We start from the raw sequence: 23,376 nt of genomic DNA, 5'->3' as shown, positions 1-23,376 counted from the left end.
AGTTTTAATCACTAAAAAATACATGTAAGAACATGTTATATATTATGTAAGTGTATCATATTATCATCATATCATTATTATCATAAGGATAATGATAATACGTTTTACAGTACTTCACAGGTTTCTAGTTTAGTCCAGTGGTTCCCAAACTAGGGGTCGGGCCCCTACAAAGGGTCACCAGATAAATCTGAGGGGTCATGAGATGATTAATGGGAGAGGAAAGAAGAAAAACAAATTTCTGATATACAAATCTGTTTTCAGTTTTTTGACTTTTTCTCCTATCATTGATCTTTGGAGAAATATTGGATCATGTGAATGTTTATTGAAATTAAACCATGTGAGAAGTTTAGAGAGAAAAAACATCACCATGTGGTGGAGCTGTTAACTTCTCATAGACAACTGAAATGTGACCCTGACTACACACTGCTTACTGTAAGACGTCAAAAGCCAAAAAGGTTGGAAACCACTGCACAAGGTGTTGTATTTTAAAATGTTGTAAAGTAACAAAAGCTGTCAAATAAATGTAGTGGAGCACACAGTACAATATTTCCCTCTGAAATGTAGTGGAGAGGATGTATACAGTAGCAAGTTATGTATTTATTGTATTGTGTCCCTTAAATTTAAGATACATCCTTGGAGGTATTTTTTAACATATCAAAATTGGATGTATTTTGTCTGTCTATCTCAGTGGTCTCCAACCCTGCTCCCGAAGAGCTACTGCCCTGCATGTTTTAGGTATCTCCCCTGTCTAACATACCTGATTCTAATAATTAACTCGTTATCGTGCAGCTGAAACTTGTCAATGGGCTTGATAACAATATTAGAATCAGGTGTGTTAGAGTGGGGAGATTTAAACATGCAGGTCAATAGCTCTCCAGGAGCAGGGTTGATCTTATATTTCCGATAGCCCTGAAGGCAGCATGAGTCAGGGGCGTGGCTACTATCAGAGTGGTCGATGTTGTACGTGCAGAGAGCTCACGCCGTCGTGGTGGACAGTAACGAGAATTACATCCTGTCCTGGGTGCCAGGCACGTCCCCGGACCTTCAGGACAGGTTGGAGAACCAGGACCGACCAACTCTGGTATAGGAGGAGCGTTAACAACTTCTTCTGCTGCATTTCTGCTTGTTTTCCTTCTAAGTGAAACTGCGAGACGGAAGAAGACCGAGGTGACTTGGTTTAAAAACACTGTCACAGTCTGTCAGGAGAAGTCATTAAAGGTGTGTCTGTGCCTCTGGGTGTAAGGTTGGTTGTTTATTTAATACATGCATCTAACAGAAGACTTACCTGAAGCTGTTCATTTTTTAAGTTAAATTCTACTGCAGCTTGCTTAAACATCATGTGTTACACTCATGGTATCCTCTGCATGGTCTCTGTGGGAGCACACTGTACCAACAGGAGCACAGGAACGTCATGTATTCAGCCTGTGTTTGCATTCCTCTCTGCCAGCCAGCTGTCACTACAAAAAAATCTGTAAATACAATTAGCTTTGGGCAAACCTGGACAGCTGCTGTGTAGCATAGATGCAATAAGTTAAATTGCATTTACATGTGGATGTTATGTTATACTGTGTATTTTGAATGAGCTTTATGCTTTATGATGGTACTGTCATGCTGCAGCCACTTCTAAGATAGCACTGATGACTTACATAAGGATTGAGCTGCAGGGATGTGCACAACAGCACCGCGATGCACCGCTGTTGTGTGCTTGAAATAATATGACTGCTACTGAGCAAAAGGGAAAGTTCACAGTTTTTCAGATGAATGAATGATTTCTTGCTGTAATTGTTCCTATACTCACTATTAGAAGATCCATTCATAATGAACTTACCATGTAAGTGAAGCAGGACAAAATCCTATGTCCTTTTATGCAAAAATGTGTTAAAAAGTTTATCTGAATCTAATATGGAGCTTCTGTTGTCCCTCTTTTTGCTGCTTTAATTCTACCACAGCTCAACAGGGAAACACAAAGAGGAAATTTGATGCTAAATAGACTGTAAATGTGGCCGATATCCACTTGATATGACTCACTCTGACTGCTGAAGCCTCATTTAAGCTTCAGGCAAATTTGTGTGGACACTTTGGATTTTGGCTCCCATCACACACAATGAAAACAAATTTGAAGGAGAGCAGGAGGAATGATTACAGAGAGGAAAACCTCTTTCAGTGTTCATATGGACACCTGACTGTTGTTTTAAGCCATACTTGAACTTGGACCCCTCCCTTATGTGACTTTGGTTTCTAAGTGCACTCACACTCCCATCTCCTCTCTTGTCAACACAACAGCAGACATCATGGAGGATGAACTGATGTTCAGCATGGAGGAGGTGGGCAGTGCTAGGAAGCCCCCCGTCCAACGAAGCACCCCCAACCAGCGGACATCCTCTCTCAGTGATGCCAACGCTAGCGATGACGACGATGACGATAGCTTCATCTGCTCCATCTTGGACGACTCCGCCAAAGACATCTGTCACTACATGAAAAATCTGGTTTACAGCCGCCAGCTTTCAAACTCTCTTCCCAAGAGCAACTTTACATACAGGGTGAGCCATTGCCCCTGGCAACAGGGTGATACAAGGTGCATAATCTTACTGGGAGTGACAGGGAAGTGAAATGTGTTATGAAATCAAGTGCAGGAGGATTAAATTATATTGCTAAATGCTTATTTACTTTGTTGATGTCTTGTATTGACACATCATCATAAACACTCAGTTCTGCAATCTGCTTCCTTATAAGGAGAGATGATCTGTGCATGCTTGCACACATGCGCCAGTGTGCTATGTGTTTATTGAAAGCTGATCAGCCACATTTAAAGTGCACTCTCTAAAGAACAGGAAGTAACAGAGTGTGGGTTTCATGTCGTGGTTTTATGTTGTACATTACGTTGTATGTAAACACGTCTCTCAGTACTCATTGACTTCTTTAGTACAGACCAGCAGTGAGCTGCATAATCACTTTATTCAGGGCAGAATGCTGCTTATCAGAGCAAGTGTGCACCAGCCAACTGTTGGGATGAATGATCTTTCAGTGGTTTTGTTTACAGCGTCTAGGCAATTAATGTTATCTGAGGTCATGTTGCATAATTTGCTGATGAAAAGCCGTCCATTTTCTTTTACCTTTCCACATAGAATGATACAGAAACAGAACAAGTGGCAGAACCTCGATCGCACAAGTACACGGTTTTGTCTGAGAGCGCACGGGTATGTTACTGATAAATTATATCTTCTCCTCATCCATCTTCACCAGTGACCATCTACGTCTCCCTTCTCCCCGCTCCACTTTTCCGCTTTTCCTTCACTGTTTTGGAATGTCTTTTTATTTTTGTACCTACATCTTTTACTCCCTTTCATATTTCCCATGATTTTCATTTTTAATGGCTGGTGTTTTATCCCTCCTAATCAATGCATCTCCCTTTCCTCTAGAGTGTTATCACTTACTCTTAATCTACACTAACAAACATTAGAAATACTGACAAAACTACACTGAAAAAACGTGATATCTTCTTCAGTCTTTTTCATCCTGAGAATTAGGTTTCAGAGAGCTTTTTTATTTTTATTATAGATGCTGCAGCTTCAAACATTTCTTTTGTTGTTTTTGTTTTATCCATTTTCAAATTTCAGATCTAATAAGACTATCAAATAAGAAAAAAAAACACACACATAAGGGTCATGCAGCTGAAACTTGTCAATGGGCTTGATAATAAGTTAATTATTAGAATCATGTGTGTTAGAGTGGGGAGATACCTAAAACATGCAGGTCAGTAGCTCTTCAGGAGTAGGGTTGGAGACCACTGGTATAGAGAAGTCCTGTGCTCCTTCAGGTGAGCGAGGCTCCTCCTCACAAACAACATGTGACACTCTATCAGTTAAAAAACATGACCCTCCTCACTTCACTTGGTGTAAATCCTTTCCATCTATATATAAACATGTCCAGAATGCCTGCTGACGAGGGATACGTGCTGCTGTACGGTATAGGATGGGTCGAGTTACTCGGGCAGGTTTACGTTACTACTGACACCTCGACCCTGGTTCCTACTAAGAAAGTTATTTTTTGAACGTAGCACAACTGTAGATGACGATAAGACAACACAGGATGATAACATTGGGGTTTAAATGGAACTAAAGATGTTGAGCCTTTTGTAATACATTTATACTGAGGTCTACTTACTAAAATGATCCTATTTACCTTAAATTCCTTCTTTTAATTCTTGACTCCTTCATAATTCTGTTGTTTTTGTTTACCTTACCTTTTATGTACTTTCTAATGACTGTGAGCTCTCTTCCTGCTTTGTAGTTATTAAGTCATCTGCATTTCTCCCTTCCTCATCAACCTTTTTTGCTTCCTTATTTGCATGCTGTCACAACAGTTACAAATTAAAGAGCATAAACTTCAGGTCAGGCTGTATTGTATATTGGATGTATCCTTGAGTTTTGTTGGTATATGAACTGCAGTGTAGGCAGTTTTCGCAGCTTCCCCTCATTTCTGAGGGGAAGCTGTTTAATGCATATATATAAAAGTAAATGCACTCTATTAAAAAGCACAATACAGGCATTTAGAGAGAGCAAGGGCATGTATTGTGCAGAAAGAGTAGAAAAAAGCCTGGAAAAGCCTTTATGCTGCAAATTAAATTTCACAGTCATTATGCATTGACTGTTTCCCCCTTGTTGTTCTTTGTGTTCTAGCTAACTGTTTTGAAAGCTGACTTTTCTTACTAAAAAGTAATTCTGAGAACCAATGAGATGTGTTTCTACATTGAAACAGGAAGCATGGAAAAAAGCTGTTCAAAAGGCCAAAGCCATGCCCGACCCCTGGGCAGAGTTTCATCTGGAGGCGATAGAGACTGAACCATGTACACGCTACAGGTATAAATAACTCAGTGTGGATTTGAGTCAACAGTGTTCATTGTTGTATTTGTGTTACAGTGTGATCATACAGCGTTCAGGTCTTGAAATAGTAGCCCACAGTGTAATACCAAATTACCAAAACAATCTTTTTGCATGTTTGCATGAACATAGATTCATAGTTTTCACATTTTAATTGTTAGTTGCAGCCCTAGTCTTAACTGTTGACATATATAAAAGCGTCTTCAGTGGGCTCATGAAGTACTGACATTCTTCATCCTATCCTGTTCTTATTTTAATTTTTATCTCATATACAGTGGGTGGGATAATGAGTGTGCACTTAAGATATTGTGGCCAAACTGGTGGCTGCATAAACGTACACACCTCTGGCACAGTTCCCAGACATTGAGAGTGTTATATTAAAGCTGCCTCACAATTGAATGGGTGTGGACAAAAAACAGGAGGGAAAAAAAAATTCCTTTGCCTGTGTTTGTGAGTGTGTGTGGCTGTTGGGCTGTTACATAACACACAGGGTTTGAACTTGATGAATCGGAGAGGAGGGATTGTCAAGAGCTGGGATTTGTCCTCGTGTTCTTTTCCCGTGTGCTAATTTTACCCACATGTAACTTCACTCTCCCTCCCTTCACTTATGCCCCCTGTAGTATGAACTTAATGGAATGAAAGTCATGGTACACCATGTTCCTTGCCTGGAAAATGACTTGCTGGCAGAAAAGAGCGTACGCTAGGCTTTGGAACAGAGCACTGCTCTTGTGTGTATACGTGAATGATGTGAGAGAGAGAGAGAAGAAGAAAAAAAGCTCAATACTAAGTTCCTAGTTCAGTGTGATTCAGGTTTCAGTTGTGACTTACAGCCTGCACCTACAGTACATGTTGTACTCATTAACTCAGGACACTCACACTGCCAAGCCAAACAGACACACTGACCCAGACATGCATTGCATACACAAACATTTATCAGCAAATTGACTGTACGAGATTCTTCACTGACTATGTGAATTCCCTCAACTCTAACCTAAAATCTGTAATTCTCTCTAAACTGTCCCTACATCTAAATCTAAGTGCTGAGGGGAAAGTACTGTACACACATGGAAACACTCTATCTGTGTTGTTTTGCAGTGTAAAGGAAACTGGCCGCTTTGTGTGTCTCCACGATAAGAATTCATTATGGGCTGTTTGACAGACAAACTCCCTCACAGAGGACAAAGTGTAACTTGGCTAACATGATTGAGGATGGAAACTTGTGTGCCTTTTTAGCAACTGAATTAGACTCCTAGACTTCCGGTTATGGCGGCGAGCTGGTCGGCGGTGTAGTCCGAGAGCTCCCAGAACGGTCCGACATTTCCCCAACCTCAGAGTAATTTACACGAGCATATCTGTGATTTTTTTATGGGGAGATACAATCTAAGGAATGCTAAGACCATAACGAGCCCAAACTGTGAGGAAAACGAGGAAATGGCGACAGGAGGCGTCGACACAGATGAAGCTAATGTGCATGCTACACTGGCCGCCCTGCAAGCTAGCATGGACGCTATCCGCGCTGACATAAAAGCAGGACACTTGGACATGAAGAAAGAACTGAGCGGATTCTGCGAGACAATCAAAGAAGACATGAGGGAAGAGTTCGGGAACTTAAAAGAAGAAGTTAACCAACAACTGAGTGAGATTGGGGCAGAACTCAAGAACACAGAGGCTAGGGTTGAGGAGGTGGAGACCCGAGTGGCCGAGATGGAGGAGTGGAGTGTTACCGCGAGGGACGAGCTTCTCCAGGCTTTGAAGGAGCAACGGAGCATCGTGTCAAAGTTAACCGATTTAGAGACGCGCTCCCGCAGAAACAACCTCCGCATCTTCGGGATCCCCGAGGGGGAGGAGGGGAATAACGCATGTGAGTTTCTGGAGAGATTTATTAAATCCGAGTTGCAACTCCCAGACATCGACCTCAATATACAACGCTGCCACCGGTCACTCGGACCAAAACCATCACCGCCAGCCGCCCCGAGATCCATGGTCGCTTACTTCCTCGTCTACAAAACCAAGGATCTGGTGCTGAGCACCGCATGGAAAAAGAAAGAGATACACTTCAAGGGGAAAAGAGTGTACTTCGATCACGACTACCCAGCAGACGTGATAAAAAAGAGGAAGAAATACGCCCCACTGAGGAAGGTGTTAAAAGAACGAGGACTCAGATTCCAAACACCTGCACCTGCAAGGCTCAGAGTCTTCTATGATGAAGGACCCGCCACATACGACAACGCGGACGAGGCGACGGAGGATTTGCTCAAGAGGGGGATACTGACAGCTGACGAGGGAAACACGCGCGCCGACGCATCCCAGGCAGCTGTGACACCGCGCAAGAAGCTGGAAAGAAACACATGGCAGACCAGCGGGTCCCCAAGACACCGAGACAGGTCCTCAGACATCGAACGAGCCAGAGAGAAGCTCCGGAGATTTCAACGATCCATTACACTGCAGGAGGATATGACCTGAGGTGCACTCGTGAGTGATATGAGAGGAGGGTAAAATTGAAGAAAAAAAAAAAAAATTATTAATGATAATTATTTAAAAGACTGGAACTGTTAGGACTTTTGTTTTATTTTTTTCTCCTCCTCTCTTTTTTTTTCATTAGAGTATTTCTTTTTTTTTCTTTTTTTTCCTTTTCTTTTTTATTAAACGCCGGTTGATGATTACGGCTCTTAGCTCATATTATTAAGAAAGTACCGATCGGACTGTTTCACGGGGTGACAGAAACTACACCGAAAACTGCGTGTACTAAAACCGCCTAGGACGATGTTAGGATGCATCTGGAGGGGCCCTCCTTTTGGAGGCCTCCCCTCCCCGTTCAGAAGTTGTTACTTTACTTCACCTTTGGAGGTTATTTTTATTTTTGTTTGCTTGTGTTCAGCACAGATGGTTTTCATTTATATGTTTAGATTATTGGAAGGGAAAAATATGTGGACTGGAATTAAGAGGTAGGATGTCAAATCAGGAATACAAAATAATTACTTTAAATGTCAATGGTCTACAAAATCCTATTAAAAGGAGCAAGTTGATTACTAAAATGAAAAGAGAAAAACAACAGATTATTTTTTGGCAGGAGACTCACCTTAGTGATAAAGAGCATGAAAAGTTTAAACAGTTGGGTTTTAAGAATGCATATTACTCATCTTATAAACATGGTCAAAAGAGAGGAGTCATAATATTAATCTCAAACAAAGTTGTTTTCCAGATCTCTAAACAAATAAGGGATACCGAGGGGAGATTCATTTTAGTGAAGGGTTACATTGATCACAAGCAGGTAACACTGCTGAATGTGTATAGACCCCCTGGTAATGATAAAGTATTTATAAAGAAAATATTTGATTTGATTGCTGAAGAGACTGAAGGGATTTTGGTCTGTGGCGGAGATTGGAATATACAATTACAACCGTCCCTTGACTCCTCTAATGTAACAAAAAGAATTAACTCTGAAACAGTCACTGTTAAGACACTTCTCCTTGAAGCAGGTATGATGGACGTTTGGAGGGCACTGAACCATACAGCAAGGCAGTTTACGTTTTTCTCCCACCCCCATAATGTTCATTCACGGATTGACTATTTTTTTATGTTCAACTCAGAAAGACACAGAATCTTGAAATGTCAAATAGGGGTTAAAGATATCTCAGACCACGCAGGTGTATATCTTTCCCTACATCTGGATACTGAAACGAAAAACACGACATGGAGGCTTAACACAAGCTTATTAAATGACCCGTTGTGTAAACAATTTATTCATAAAGAATTTAAAGAATATTTAGAACAAAATGACACTGGAGAAGTGTCTCCAGGTACTGTATGGGATGCTGCCAAGGCAGTAATAAGGGGAAAACTTATAATGTGGTCTTCAATTAAAAAGAGGGAGAAACAGAAACGAATAAACGACCTATTACAGGAACTAAAAGACCTCGAAATTAAACATATGGAACTTAATGACCCCAAACTATTAGATCAGATAAAACTCACTAAGCAAAACTTAAATAAACTATATGATAGTCATGAGGAGATGAAGGCAAAGTACGTCAAGCAAAGGTACTATGATAATGGACCAAGGGCTAAAAAACTGTTAGCCTGGAGGATAAGAAAGCAGCAAGAGGAAAGGTCCATTCATAAAATTAAGGACACACAATCTGGAAAGATGTGTCATAAGCTAAAAGAAATACAAAAGTCCTTTGAAGATTACTACAAAGATCTGTACACTCGACCAAAGGGAGCTGATTCTTTGAGTATTACACATTTCCTTAACTCACTGGATCTTCCGTCCATTGGATTTGAACAGAATAAAATAATGATGAATGAAATAACACAAAAAGAGCTGGATAACGCAATCTCCAGACTCAAAACAAATAAAATGCCAGGTGAGGACGGATATTCCGCCGAATGGTATAAAGCATTTAGAGAGTTACTATCACCATCATTATTGAAATGTTTTAATTTTACACTTAATGGGGGAGAAATACCAGTCTCCTGGAGACGTGCTGTCATTTCTGTAATTCCTAAGGTGGGTAAAGATAAGTCTGAGTGTGGTTCTTATAGACCGATATCGATCTTAAACCTAGATTATAAATTATACGCCTCAATAATTGCAAAAAGATTAGAAAACATTATTCCGGACATAATAGACGAAGACCAGACAGGTTTTCTTAAAACCAGACAGACACAAGATAATGTAAGACGGGCGTTACATTTGATGGAGCACATGAGTAAAAAAAAAGATAAGTCCATTGTTCTTAGCCTTGACGCTGAAAAGGCATTCGATTCAGTTAGTTGGGAATACCTATATTTAACATTACAAAGATTTGGCTTTGATATTAAAGTTATCTCATATTTGAAAAATTTATATCATTCTCCCTTTGCCAGAATCAAAATAAATGGTAGTTTGACTGACCCTGTGCCACTTGAAAGAGGCTGTCGGCAGGGATGTCCCTTAAGTCCGACTTTGTTTGCTCTATTTATCGAGCCTTTGGCTCAGGCTATTAGAGAAGACCAGAACATTAAGGGAATCTGGTTTAAAGGCACTGAGTATAAGGCCTGCCTTTATGCAGATGATGTATTAATCACCCTTTCCCAACCAGATTTGAGTTTACCAACATTAATGTCTTTCCTGAAAACATTTGGTCATTATTCGGGTTATAAATTAAACATTCATAAAACACAAGTTATCTCATTTAACTATATTCCCCCACCTCAAATAAATAACCTGTGCAATTTTAAATGGGAAAATAACATTATTAAATACTTAGGAATAAAAATCCCAAAGGATTTATCTACCATTTACGCAACAAATTATCCCCCAATTACAACAGAGATAAAGGCAGATTTGAACAAATGGAGTTTATTACCACTGGACTTGCATAACAGAATAGATATAGTTAAAATGAACATCTTACCACGATTGCTTTTCCTTTTCATGTCAATACCAATAGAAATACCGCAAAAACAATTAATAGAATGGAAGAGAATGCTGTCTGGGTTCATTTGGAGAGGCCTTAAACCAAGGATCAGGTATAAAACATTGCAACTGTCTAAAGAAAAAGGAGGTTTGGCCTTGCCGAACATAGAGAACTACTACAAATCTGCACAGCTCAGATACTTGATCTATTTGTGCGACCCATATTACAACGCCAAGTGGAAAAATCTGGAATTAAGCCAACTGGATATTCCCCTCCAGAGCTTGCTTGGTGACAGAAATCTATATTTATTGTATAAACAAAACTTAAATGGTTGGACAAGAACTCCCCTAAATATTTGGTTTGGTGAATGCCGAAAAAACAAACTGGAAAACCACATGAAAATATTACGATGGGTAACACATGATAAGGATTTTAAACCTGCCCAGATGGATGGACGCTTCAAACAGTGGCTCTCCAAAGGTATCACAACATACTGTCTCATTTCTGACAAAGGGACACTAGACTGTTTTCAAAAACTTAAGGATAAATACGACTTAGAAAATCAAGACTTTTTCAGGTTCCTTCAAGTTAGAGCGCATTTTAACTGTGATGTAAGCACAACAGAGGAAGGCAGTTCTGATTTAATAAACATTTTGATTGAGGCATATAAATCTAAATTAAACCGGAAATTGATTTCTAAAATCTATACCTGTTTACAGTCATTTAATGGTACTTCTACTCTTTATGTTAAATCCAAATGGGAAAAAGAAGCCAAAATAACCATTTCAGAAGATGACTGGTTGAACATTTGCAAAACTCAAATGAGCACTTCTAGCTCTGGCTATTGGAGGGAATTTTCGTGGAAGAATATAATCCGATTTTTTATCACTCCCAAAATCAAACAGCTTCAGAATGGTCAGACAAGTTATGGAAAGTGTTGGAGAGAGTGTGGAAACGCACAGGCGGACCATTTCCATGTCTTCTGGGACTGTCCGATTATACATTCTTTCTGGCGGGATGTAGTGGTGAAAATTAATTCAATATTGGGCTTTGAGATTAAACGTGATTTTTGTACAATTTATCTTGGTAATATTTCCCCCACAATCAGTGTTACTGACAATTATTTGATTAAAATAATGTTGGTCTCCGCTAAAAAAGCTATTACGAGAAGATGGCTATCGAAAGAGTCTCCATCTAAAGAAGAGTGGACCGCAATTGTAAAACAAATGTATAACATGGAAAAACTGACTTTTTCTTTGAACTTGAACATGGACAAATTCACTGTATTATGGAGGAAATGGACAGCTCATCCTGAATAAGCGACACTATCACAACTTGTGCTCTGTTTTATCTTGTTACTTTTCTATTTATTTACTTTTTTATTTTTTGCTTGAGTACAGTGCCCTCTACTGTCCTATTTGATGTGCTCTCTCAGTCTTGTTGTACACTAGTGTGTGAATGGTTTAGTCCTGTTTTGACAAGAAGAGTAGACTGTGGATAAACAGTACAAAAATGATTGAAGTAACTCTAAACCCTGGATCTACCGCTTATATACATATTGTTATATCTTTCTCTGTGTAACGATATATATGCGTACATTTTTCCGTCTGTGCACTTTCTTCCTTGTTGTTCTTTCTTGTTCCTTTTTCTTTTTCTCCATTATATTGTAAACTGAATGACTCAATAAAAATAAAGTTTAAAAAAAAAAGAATTAGACTCCTAAGAGTTTTATCTCTATGTTCTAGTTTTACTGACCTCGTGACAATAGATACCGTGGAATAGGCCGCAGCGTCAGCATTGTAGACAGTCCAGTGTGAGTGATTTGTGATGTGACAGATGGAAAACAAAAACAAGTGCCATTTTCTAGTGGCAGAGGAAGGTCACAGGGTTTGGTCTGTGACGTAAAAACGACCCACACATGTGACAGTCACATAGCCCCCTCAAGTTACACTGAGACGCTGAATTGAAGGATAAGGCTGGAGATTTTCTTTATTTTTCTTATTGTCAGTCAATCTAATCTGCAGCACCAAACAAACAATGAACTGATCCTACTTACAAGTATTATGTGTATCCAAAGCCTTATATAAAATATTCCTCTGCATCATAGACTTCCATGTTATCCAAAAGCTGTTAAAAACCCTTCAATGAGACACAGCTGCGCTGTATGCATCCAAACTTGCATAATAAACAATATAAATGTTACATGTGTTGATGTAATTCCTCTCCGCAGGTACAATGCCATCACAGGAGAATGGGCTCAAGACCAGATCCACATCAAGATGGCTTCTCAGGTAATGCTGCTCTCTAGAGAAGGATCATTTGCTAATATTTAAGAGAGCCTTTTCAGTTCTCATCTTTTGACTAATGTATTTTCCCTGCCTGGTTTCTCACAGCCGTTCGGGAAAGGGGCCATGAGAGAGTGCTTCAGAGCGTAAGTTAAATTTTACTCTATAGTCATCTATTTTCCTCCAGCGGTTATTGCCCTCGTGTTCTGGTAGCAGATGCTGTCTTGGTTTCAGTGTAAACAAAGCATGGCTCTCCTACGCTGCGACCCATGAGTGGTGCAGGTCCACATTCTTCACATTTTTTACTCAGACCCAGAAGGATACGTTGACGCTTTCCTTATTCTCAGAGCCAATGATGGTTCTGAGATAATCACAGTGGACCAGCTCCGTAAAGTCTTCCATGACGGCACTGAGGTTTTATTTTTATCTCAGTGTAAGTATTGTTTCCCTCATTTAGATCTTCACTGTTTGGTGAAGCACAATTTGAACGGATGGTGGTAACACTGCACCACCGTGTTTTGGCTTTTCCATGACATTGCAGAATGAAAGGGAACAGGAATAATAGTCTAATTGTTAAGGTTTAATCCTCACTTATGTGGGAGATGTATAGGACAGGCATTGATTCCCCTGCCCACCCCCCACCACCACCCCTACAGCTGTTTGTTGTTTGCAGTATCCCACCAAAAGTTTTCATTCTGACAAAACCCAGAGCCTGAAAATAACTCCCTCAGCCCCTATGAGCCCGGACAAATTAGATCCTAAAAAAAGAAATGGTTTTTCCTGTTGGATGTGAGGGTTTAGAGCTGTTGTTCTGAGAGTAAGGGTCACTTCAGGCACATTTGAGATCTGCTCAAGTTGATGCTATGATTACTGTGAATATACACACTTCACATTCTGCTCACTGTTGCAATAATTGAATAATCTGTTTCCTCTCCCATCAGGAAGAAGTTGTCTAATTTCTCACACAGCAGCAACTGGAAGTCAGCTTCAAACTATGTGGCCAAGCGTTACATGGAGGAGGTGGACAGAGACGTTTACCTAGAAGATGTCAGGCTGCAGATGGAGGCCAAACTCTGGGGAGAGGAGTACAACCGCCACAGGCCTCCTAAACAGGTAGAAGAGAGAAGTTGACCTCTGAAATGAACTCGGTAGATCTAGAAGAGAGAAAGATGATAACATGAATCACTGAGGTGCTCATTATTCATTGGGACAGTATGGACAAAATCAAACCTCGAAAGCCCTCGAGGGCATAACATCACACAATCCTGTAATCCTTTGTAATTTAATAATATGATAATAATGAAAATATTTTCAATTTGCATCAATCACAGGATACATGTGCCAGATGTTTGTCTTTTTAAGTGAATATAGCAGTGGATTTATATATAAATGTTTAAAAATTCCTCGGCCTTGCATTATTAAGAAGTCTATCACATAAATCCTGGTACTGTACCAAAAACAAATCCTCTAATCTTGTTCCTCTCATCTAACTTTCCATCATATTTCGTGCTATATCCTGTTATTAAACCAAAGACAAATAAACAAATGGATGGATGGATGTTTTTATATGTGATATGTATCACATTGTACTGAATGGTCATAAAAAGTATGATCACTTTGAATATTAAATAATATTTCCTCATTTGTTTTACTGTAGGGACATAACTGTTTTTCTTTCTTTCTTTAAAAAAAAAAATTGCATCACTTTTGGCTGCAGCTAACTATTACCTTAATTTTTTATCTAATCTGCTCATTATTTTCTCTATTGATCATTTTGTCTATAATATAGTGAGAAAAGACCAAAATCCACAGATGGTGAGTTTACTATCATGTATGACACAAAAACAAATCTTCAAATATGAGAAGCTGTAACCAGCAAATATTTGGCAGTTCTGTTTTAAAAAATTACTAAAACGATCAGTCGATTATTGAAATAGTTGCCTTTTAATTTTAACTTTTCTTGCATATAGCACAACCTTAGATTACCTTACAATCCCACATTGCATTTCACAGCACATATTGTTTGTGTATGTAATTTGTAAACCTTTGAATCTACATCTCATTCACTGTATAAATTAAACGTCAGTTTGCTCACTTCATTTTCTAATGAAGGACCTGCACTACATATGTGTGAGTCGTCATCAAATCCATGATGTGTTTAAATCGTCAGGTGGACATCATGCAGATGTGTGTGGTGGAAATGACGAGCCGGCCAGGTAAACCTTTCTTCCACCTGGAACATTTCATCGAGGGCAAGTACATCAAATACAACTCCAACTCCGGCTTTGTGAAAGACGACAACATTAGACTCACTCCACAGGTGAGTGACGTCACCTTTTTGACAATAACACACGTTCAGCTAGTAGTTGGTTCATCACTTCATTCTCTTTTCTATCCATCAGGCCTTTAGTCACTTTAGCTTTGAGCGGTCGGGCCACCAGCTGATTGTGGTGGACATCCAGGGGGTTGGAGACCTCTACACTGACCCTCAGATCCACACAGAGATCGGCACTGACTTTGGAGATGGAAATCTGGGTACACCTCTCTCTCTCTGATCATTTATTATCAGCTGTTAGACAAATTGACAAACTGCTGTGTGAAATTAGGTTAGAAGTGATACAAAGAAGCTTCCATAATTGCAATAAGATTCTTAAAGAGATTTCTTGATCATACCTGTGTTGCAGGGGTGCGAGGCATGGCGCTGTTCTTCCACTCTCATCTGTGTAACAAGATCTGCAAGAGTATGGGTCTGACGCCTTTTGACCTGGCCCACGCAGAGAAATCCCAGCTGGACTGCACCAACAAACTGCTTGTAACTTTAAAATATTACCATATTAATATAAGTGTCAGCCAGGGCCGGAAATCAACGGCAGGTCAGCGTAGAAACACACTTGAAAGTTTCATAAAATGATTGATTGGCATTAATAAATATTGAAAAATGTCCACAGAAATGAAAACTCAGTTCACAGTTTCCATATTTAGGCATGAATGTGTCTGTTCCCTGCTGTGGGAGGTTATGAGCACAAACTTTCCTGTGTTTTTGTTCAGGAAACAGTGTAATGCCTTAAATAGTAGAGATTATAAAGAGTGTGAAATACTTACAAGTCCCCTCCAGACATGTTTTTGGCTTGGCCGGCCCTATGACCGCGGCCTGTGAGTGACTGAGTGGAGTTACACCATTGGTCGGCCAGCTCAGCCTCAGTTCAGTTGCAGGATAAGCAGAACAAATAAGCTTTATTGTCACCCTCACTATTGTTTGCTTGTCATGCAATCTATGTCCTGAAGGTGGTTTGATCTTTTTTTGTTTTAGAAATCAGCTCAGACAGTGCTGAGGGGTCAGGAGGAGGTTTGCGGTTCTCCTCGAGTACGCACCATATCAGGAAGCCGAGTGCCTCCGATGCTATCCCGCCTGTCTGAGACTTCATCTGCAGATGACAACATGAGCGACGCGGACTCCATCCCCTGCTCGCCTCACACGTTCCCCTACTCCCCCATAGCTGCACATGGATCTATGGGCAAGTCCCCTTTTGGTACGCGCTCAAACACATTACTACAGGCACTCTGTATTTGATGCGGTAAAGCATGGTATCCACATGGGGGAACTGCCATTTGTAAATCATTTTCTATATTTTACAGGCTCATATTTTACTGGAAGTTATGAAAATGAAAGACTCAACCATAACAACACAGGTGACCACAAGGTGAGCAATAACACCAAAAACAGCACAGAAAGATAGCAGCCCTGAGAGCTCAATGCAAAGTAACTAAATAAGACGCAAGCAAATAGACAAAACAAAAAACGTCTGATAACTTAAATGAAATATAACAAAACTTGCTGCAAATACAGAAAACAAAAGACAGAAATGCTGCAAGTTGCACAGAACAGGAATTTCCAGGGAACATTAGTCTATATATATACTTGCTTTACACTTTATCAAAGTAATTGTTGCTAAAACTGTTTTCACTTGTGCTTTTTACATTACATTTGGCTTTTCTTCACATATTAGATAATGTCAGTATTTTCACTGTGTGCTCTGTGTCTTTATATACATTTTATTGATAACCTATCGGATAAAATTCAAGTTAAAGCCGAAGTGAAAGTCTTACTTTAAATCTAAGGTGACTGCTTAGGCCGAGTATGACTTGAGTCATGTGTCTTCAGTTATGAGCTGGTCTCTAATTTGAGTTCTGGGCTGCAATCTTGACACATAACTCACAAGTCACCACACTGAATTCTGAGTTTCTGTCTGTAGGAAACGGATAGCGGCGGGGACAGCGGATACCCAAGCGAGAGGAGGAGTGAAGGGGATGTGAATGACCAAGTGGACGGGGTAAAGATTTACATTTTACCTCCCATTGATTTCATTTTGGTCAGTCGGACATTTTCCAGGTTTGATTTGCAGTATTGATTTTCTAGCAGTTTAAAATGGACCGTGGAAGGACTTAAATATCGACATAAATAACTGATACATTCCTTCCTCACTTAAAGAAACAGTGGCCAAGAATGTTTGTTTCTGACATTTACCAACATGGCTATCAATATTTTACATATCTTTGTAACTCATTTGGATTTTTTGGTCCAAAGGACCTTTTCAAAGTGTCATTTTCATGTATTGTTTGGCTTAGTATTGTACACTTTTAAACAAATCTGTCAGCATACCCTGGTTAGACACTTCTATCATTAACAGTTACTCAACCCTGACATCTTCAACTTCTGTAGTTGCTGTATGTAAAACACTGTCTTTTATCTTTGTATCCTCTCAGTAGCTCATAGTCTGTTAACATTTCCTCTTGTTTACATTAAGATTGACTGTTATGACTTCTTGACAGTAGATTTCATAATGCATGTTGTATCATCACGTAGGCCCATCACCGCTACCAAAGACATTATTCCGAGTCGGATGAGGACAGTGTCAAACGGGTAAACAAACAGTAGAGACCTCACCTTGATCATAATCATACTCACTTTAATCAGATAACCTTGTTCTATTTCTTCTCATTCTTGTCTTTCTTTCATGTTGTCTTTTCCCCTCATAAAATTACTCACCAATGAAAGTGGTTCCTCACCCTTCCTCTAATTTAGGCCCTGCTGTTCTTTGTGTTTTCCCTTACTAGATAAAGATGGTAGTTCCTCCAAGAGTCTCCGCAGACTTATATTCTGTCACTCCTGACCACGAATGGGTGATTATTTGCATGGCAGGCCTGCAGTCTTGTCTTTGCTGAAATATCATGATTGAGAAAAAATGCACTGAGCATGATTCTCAAGTTAAGATTTGAGTAGTTAATTATGCTGGCTGCCACTGTTTCCATTTCCTCTCTGTCTTTCTGTACAGACGAGTGAATGAAAACAGTCTGAAAATGCTAAATTAAAAGTGAAATTAGGAACCTGAACATCATCTGCTTCTTCTGTTTCACCAAACTCCACCATCTTGCGCATGATTCTTGCCGTGTGTGTTCTTATTCTTTTTATATGATTTGACAAGCTAACAGGGGTGTAATCCTCTAGCACTGAGCTCAAGGCTCATATGTGGCATTTATCAGCTCAGATTTATTTTACTGGATGGGTACACCCCTGAGAGTGGAGTGTCATTGTCATAAAAACAGGCTTTATGATGAACTCGTTAAAGAACAGATAAAACTTTTTTTTTGTCTTTATCCTTTTTGTTTCTTTACTTTCTGTTCCTATCCAGCTGACAGAGGAGAAGTGGAGCTTCTACCATTCATCTCGCGCTCACGTCCATCGACCTTCCTGTGTGGCCACTGAGGTAGAGCGACTCAACTCTCTGCTCCAGAAGAAGATCGGCCAGTCGGTCCTCGGAAAGGTAACAGAGCACAACGCCTGCAAACATCCGATTGGTTGATACTACATTAATAAAGATGATGTGATGTATATGATTAGACATACATATTTAAACCTGACAAGACACCATACACATGTTGACTTTTTTTAATGAACATACATACTGATTTTTTCTTAGTATTTCCAGTCAAAAAGGAGCACTTCTCGATAATATGCTTATTCACTTTTCTGCCACGTATCTGTCTGTTAAATATTTAATATGAAGCTACAACCAGAAGATAATGACTTTTAACAGGGGGAAACAGAAAGCCAGGTAATGTCCAAAAGTAACAAATCTTGTATGTTTAGTCCACACAAAAACTGAAATGTAACAAGTTGTTTTTATAAAGTGAATTCCTAGTTTCTGGAGGAGTGTAAAAATCTACCTTGAGGCATCCTAGTAGCTTAGATGCATATCATATCATATAACCATGATATTTCTTTTGATTCCAGCTGGGAGTTATTGTTGCATGTCACACCCCCCCTATCTCTCTCCAATTATTTCCTGTCTCGTTTCTGTAATTTATTTCGCAATTTCCATGGAAAAAGCAAAGAAATTGAGGAAAAACGCTAAGTTTCGACTGGACAGATAAAGGCTGGTAGCTCTACATTGAATCCTGAAAAACTGGATTATAAATGAATCACTACTCATAGCAAACATCACTCTGCTACTGTTTGCTTAGCATAGCAAACCACACTCTGCTACTGTTTGCTTGGCTTTTTAAAAAGCATATTTCTCCTGTTATTTTTGCTGTTATCGAAAACTCTAATTTTAAGGGCAAACCAGATGTAGAGCACGTGCATCCCAAAAAACCTTTCGGAGGTGCTGGATGAAAAATAACACTAAAGTCAAGAATCAGACAAAAGATCCGAACAAAGAACAAGCAACATTTTGAAATCTTCATCAGGCATTGTCAAATCACCCTCAACAGTCCCAATTTTCCCAAATTTTGACAAGAATCGGGGCAGCAATTCATCTGAACGCACTTAACTTTATCTCCTGTAATCAACTGGCTGTAACAGAACTGGTACAACTTGGTCAGATCTTTTGAAGTTTTGAATACACTCATCTCTGTTCTGAGCTGGTTTTCATGGATAGTTTCATGTGTTGAACATATTCTGGATGTCCTTTTGTTCTTGTCCCAGGTCCATCTGGCAATGGTGCGGTACCATGAAGCGGGCCGTTTCTGTGAGAAGAATGAGCAGTGGGATCAGAAGTCAGCCATGTTTCACCTGGAGACAGCAGCCCAGTGTGGAGAGCTGGAGGCCATCGTGGCCATGGGACAGTGCTGTCTGCAGCTGCCCCATCATATCCTGCCAGACATGGAGTTGGAGGTACAACACAGTTTATTTTCCCTCCTTTTTTTATTTTTGTCTTGGCTGTTTATACATCTTTGAATTCTAACTTTTGTGTGTTGTTGGCAGGATTGTGCAGGAAACAGGATGAGAGGTTTCAAGTATCTGCTACAAGCTGCTGAAGCTGGTGACAGATGTTGTATGACCACAGTGGCCAGAGCCTTTGATAGTGGATTCAATCTGCCCGTTGACAGGCCAGTGAGAGTCTGTTTTTGAACTTTATAAGTTTTGCTTGGATTTTAATGTTTGAACTCCAAAACAACACAGGAATCCAGTTCTAGCAGTCAGGATAATACTGCCCCCTAGAGGGATTTTTGGAGTTTCCCTTTAATACAGGAAGCAAGATTCTGCTAGTTTTGATGCCACTGAGGTCATTAATTGTTAGTGTTTCTGTTTAATTTAATAGACATTTGAGCTCTCTTGCTTTCCCCTCTTTCAATCATACAGGAAGCAGGATTGGGAAGAGGCGATACACTGGTATGACAAAGTGTTGAACATGACAGACTACGACGAGGGGGGAGAGTTCGATGGGACGCAGGACGAGCCTCGTTACCTGCTGCTGGCCAGAGAGGCAGAGATGTACCAAGAGGGAGGCTTCAACCTCACTGCAGACCCTCAGAGATCAGGTTCGACTCTCTATGTTGACACAATCTTACTGTGCACACTCACCCCATGTAGTTTGCAAGTGAGGCTCTGAAAAGTTGAAAAGTTTGTAGTTTGCTCTCTTATGGACAACAGTGGCTGTAGCAGTTCCAGTGGGTTCCTGTATTAAACCTGACTCACATGAAAAAAAACAACTAAATATCTTTTGAAACCTTTTCTGCAGCAATATTCAGTTTTCTGTTCCGTGATTCACATATTTAGTGTTTTTCCAAACACTCTTATTTTTTTCATTCTTAACAACATGGCTAAATACACTTTTTCCACATTATGCATAGCTTAAAATCTCCACTGAATACAGTGCTGTCAGTGATTTATTGGCAAAGTTATAATTGTTTGGAACATACCGAAAAACATGGATCAACTATAGACGAGGGAAAATATGATGGAGGAGGATTTTAAAAGGTCATCCAAACTGTTCTGAATCCAATCTGCCTGCAGCTACCTGCTTGAGCCACCTTTTAGAACCTGTAAAGCTGAGGTTTTGATACTCAGGAAGATAGTGTTACTTTAAAATTGCACAGAGAATAGGCAAACTTTGATAGGGTCAGCATTTTTCTATATTTTTGTTATTGTCAATAAATACATTGTTCCCTACTTTGTCTGTAATATTCAACCTCAAGCCAATTAATTCCTGCTGAAGGCATTAATATTTTAAATTGGTTTACAAATATACTGTTTCATTTAAAAAACACTAGCAAATTCCTTAAAACAAATGTAGCGCACTATATATTAAACAGGGAGTGATTTCAGACACGGTCAGTGTCAGTTCAGCTGCAGCTGAACTGTGCCAGTAACGGTTGCTACTAGCAACAAAATGTTAAGCTGAAACCAACTGAAACCGAACTCTCTCTGTCTTCAGTATTTGAGGCAAATATTGTCACTGTCTCCACCTTAATCTCTCATACCATTTGTCTCTCCAGGTGACCTGTTTACAGAAGCAGCAGAAGCTGCCATGGCGGCCATGAAAGGCCGGTTGGCTAGCAAGTACTTCATGAAAGCTGAAGAATGCTGGGCACTAATGGAGGAGTAACTCTGAAAAGTCAAAAATAGGCAAACGGGAGTTATGTGTCAGTCAGGCTGGTTTTACACAGTCATAGCACAGCTTGAAGGGTTACAGTTTACATATTTTTTATTACAGAAATTTTCGCTAATGGTGCTTTGTGTGTTGAGACTTCCATGATTGGGTGTACATCTCCAGATGTCTGTTTTTCTCTGTCTTGATTTGTGAAGCTCTTGACTCTTCTGTTCTTTAATTTCCTCGTCTCTGTTTACCATTTCTTAATGCGCTTGTATAAAAGGGAGTGTCTGAAAAATTTTAAATAAATAAAATTAGTTGACTTATTTGGTCCCTAACATGAACACACTTACATTGGAAGAATGTGTATGTTAAATGCTTGAAGTTTAAAAGTGTAAAAAATAAAGTTTGCATTGCTTTTTATGGGTAAACATTCTCATTTTTTCTGCTCTTTACTTATTAGGCCTATAACTAGTTTCACAATGAGACAAGATTAAACTATTTTGGTTTGTTTTTTTCCATTTTGACTTTCTTTAAAAATAAAAAACTTTCCTACCACACAGCTCAATACAACAGTTAATCTCACATCTGAAGTGCACTAATGCAACCAAAACACTTCATTAATGTCTCATCAACGATTCCTACCACAACTCTTCATAACACAGTAACTTAAAAAGCTTAAGTAGCCTAAAAATATGATATGTATCACTGTTGTCTATTATCAAAGTTTTGTTCATTTGTTTTTGTATAAAGCAGGATTTGATTTCAAAACAAGTATGAAAGTACTACATTACACTACATCACAGTATGTTACAGAAATTCATGGAAATGCTGCAAATGAGGACCCTTGAAATATGAAATTATTTTGGCATTTTTGCCTGGAGTAATACCAAAATACACAAAAGGAAAATAAAGCACTTCCAGGGATACTAAACTATATATTTTTGTAATATATAAATTGTACAAAATGAAGCAAAATATTCTGTGTGAGTTAAATTAGCTGTTAGAATTAGCTGTGGTTGGTGTTTTGTGTCATGTTATGGTTTGAACTCAGAATTCCTCGTTTGTTTGTACATAAACTTTGGGTTTAAATGATCATTGAATTCAATTTGTGTCAAAAAAGTGACACAATCCAGTCCACATGGACCACTGCTGTAAATACATATTGGGTGAAGAGTTTTGAAGGAGAGGAAGAAGAAGGAGAAGAAGTAAATTAACCCCTAAAGTCCTGAAAGGTGATACTTTTTGATCTTGTGCATACAAGTTATTATCTTGTGTGCAGAACTTATGGATCTTAGTGGTGGTGGTGGTGGCACTGGGGTGCCTCATGTATGCTAATGAGGTGGACAAAATATTAAGAAGACCATTCAATATATAATGCACCCTAATACACCACCAACACGCACTATGAGCTCTTAAAAGTAGAATTATCACCTTTCTAACAATGTCAACACATTTTTTTTTACAAACTTCATGTATGTACCCCACGTTGTTTTTGCGTTGCGTGTATATATTAGCCATTACGGTAAAAAAAAAATGCATGTGAGACCGACTGGAAATTGATTGATTAGCTGATTAGAAACTTGATTATCTGAGTTCTCTTAATGTTTGCTGGCTGTGCGCCCAAAATGAAATAATTATCTGTCGGGGTTTTATGGCAAAGAATATAGATGTAGATGAGTGACAAGTGATATAAAGAAAAACTATAAAGCGCTCATCTATAGCTCAATTATAGCCTATATTTTATTAGCGTTCATTAGCAGCTAACCATGAGGTAGCGTGGCCGAGCGGTCTAAGGCGCTGGATTAAGGCTCCAGTCTCTCCGGAGGCGTGGGTTCGAATCCCACCGCTGCCATCAACCCTTTTAATGATTGTTCAACCTGCTGCACACAGATAAACACTATGTAAATACACTATATTCAACTATAACCCTTGA

The 23,376-nt window shown here is 39.4% G+C and overlaps 1 protein-coding gene and 1 non-coding gene across 10 annotated transcripts; both read left to right on the top strand.

Annotated features, from left to right (window-relative positions):
- Positions 1 to 976: 976 nt before the first annotated feature.
- eef2k (eukaryotic elongation factor 2 kinase) lies at positions 977 to 21,762 on the top strand. 9 transcript variants are annotated; one of them, XM_062443126.1, is made up of 19 exons: positions 977 to 1,218; positions 2,284 to 2,540; positions 3,126 to 3,197; positions 4,759 to 4,859; positions 12,513 to 12,573; positions 12,676 to 12,713; positions 13,509 to 13,680; positions 14,738 to 14,887; positions 14,970 to 15,102; positions 15,252 to 15,379; positions 15,878 to 16,082; positions 16,204 to 16,268; positions 16,821 to 16,898; positions 17,683 to 17,748; positions 18,258 to 18,389; positions 19,553 to 19,741; positions 19,832 to 19,956; positions 20,210 to 20,388; positions 21,346 to 21,762. In XM_062443126.1, exons 2-19 carry the CDS (start codon positions 2,292 to 2,294, stop codon positions 21,453 to 21,455), a joined length of 2,253 nt encoding a protein of 750 aa, XP_062299110.1. In that variant the 5' UTR covers positions 977 to 1,218; positions 2,284 to 2,291; the 3' UTR covers positions 21,456 to 21,762. The 9 variants fall into 9 exon arrangements, with proteins under 9 accessions (XP_062299110.1, XP_062299105.1, XP_062299104.1 ...); XM_062443121.1 differs by having other exon boundaries at positions 15,878 to 16,097; positions 19,832 to 19,960; positions 20,214 to 20,388; XM_062443120.1 differs by having other exon boundaries at positions 978 to 1,218; positions 15,878 to 16,097.
- Positions 21,763 to 23,213: 1,451 nt separating this feature from the next.
- On the top strand, positions 23,214 to 23,295 carry trnal-aag (transfer RNA leucine (anticodon AAG)). Its single transcript has one exon. It is a non-coding gene; the product is annotated as a tRNA-Leu (tRNA).
- Positions 23,296 to 23,376: the final 81 nt, after the last annotated feature.

This window comes from Scomber scombrus, chromosome 21, assembly GCF_963691925.1.
Source record: "Scomber scombrus chromosome 21, fScoSco1.1, whole genome shotgun sequence".
Lineage (NCBI taxonomy): Eukaryota > Metazoa > Chordata > Actinopteri > Scombriformes > Scombridae > Scomber > Scomber scombrus.
The sequence above is the reverse complement of the archived record's forward strand: the minus strand, read 5'-3'. Positions and strand labels throughout refer to the sequence as shown.

Bases quoted from the DNA above. Each gene is read 5' to 3' on its own strand.
- eef2k (XM_062443121.1), top strand. From the start codon at position 2,292: ATGGAGGATGAACTGATGTTCAGCATGGAGGAGGTGGGCAGTGCTAGG. The intron at 15,103-15,251 runs GTACACCTCTCT...CCTGTGTTGCAG, and splicing joins CTTTGGAGATGGAAATCTGG to GGGTGCGAGGCATGGCGCTG. The intron at 20,389-21,345 runs GTTCGACTCTCT...TTGTCTCTCCAG, and splicing joins TGCAGACCCTCAGAGATCAG to GTGACCTGTTTACAGAAGCA.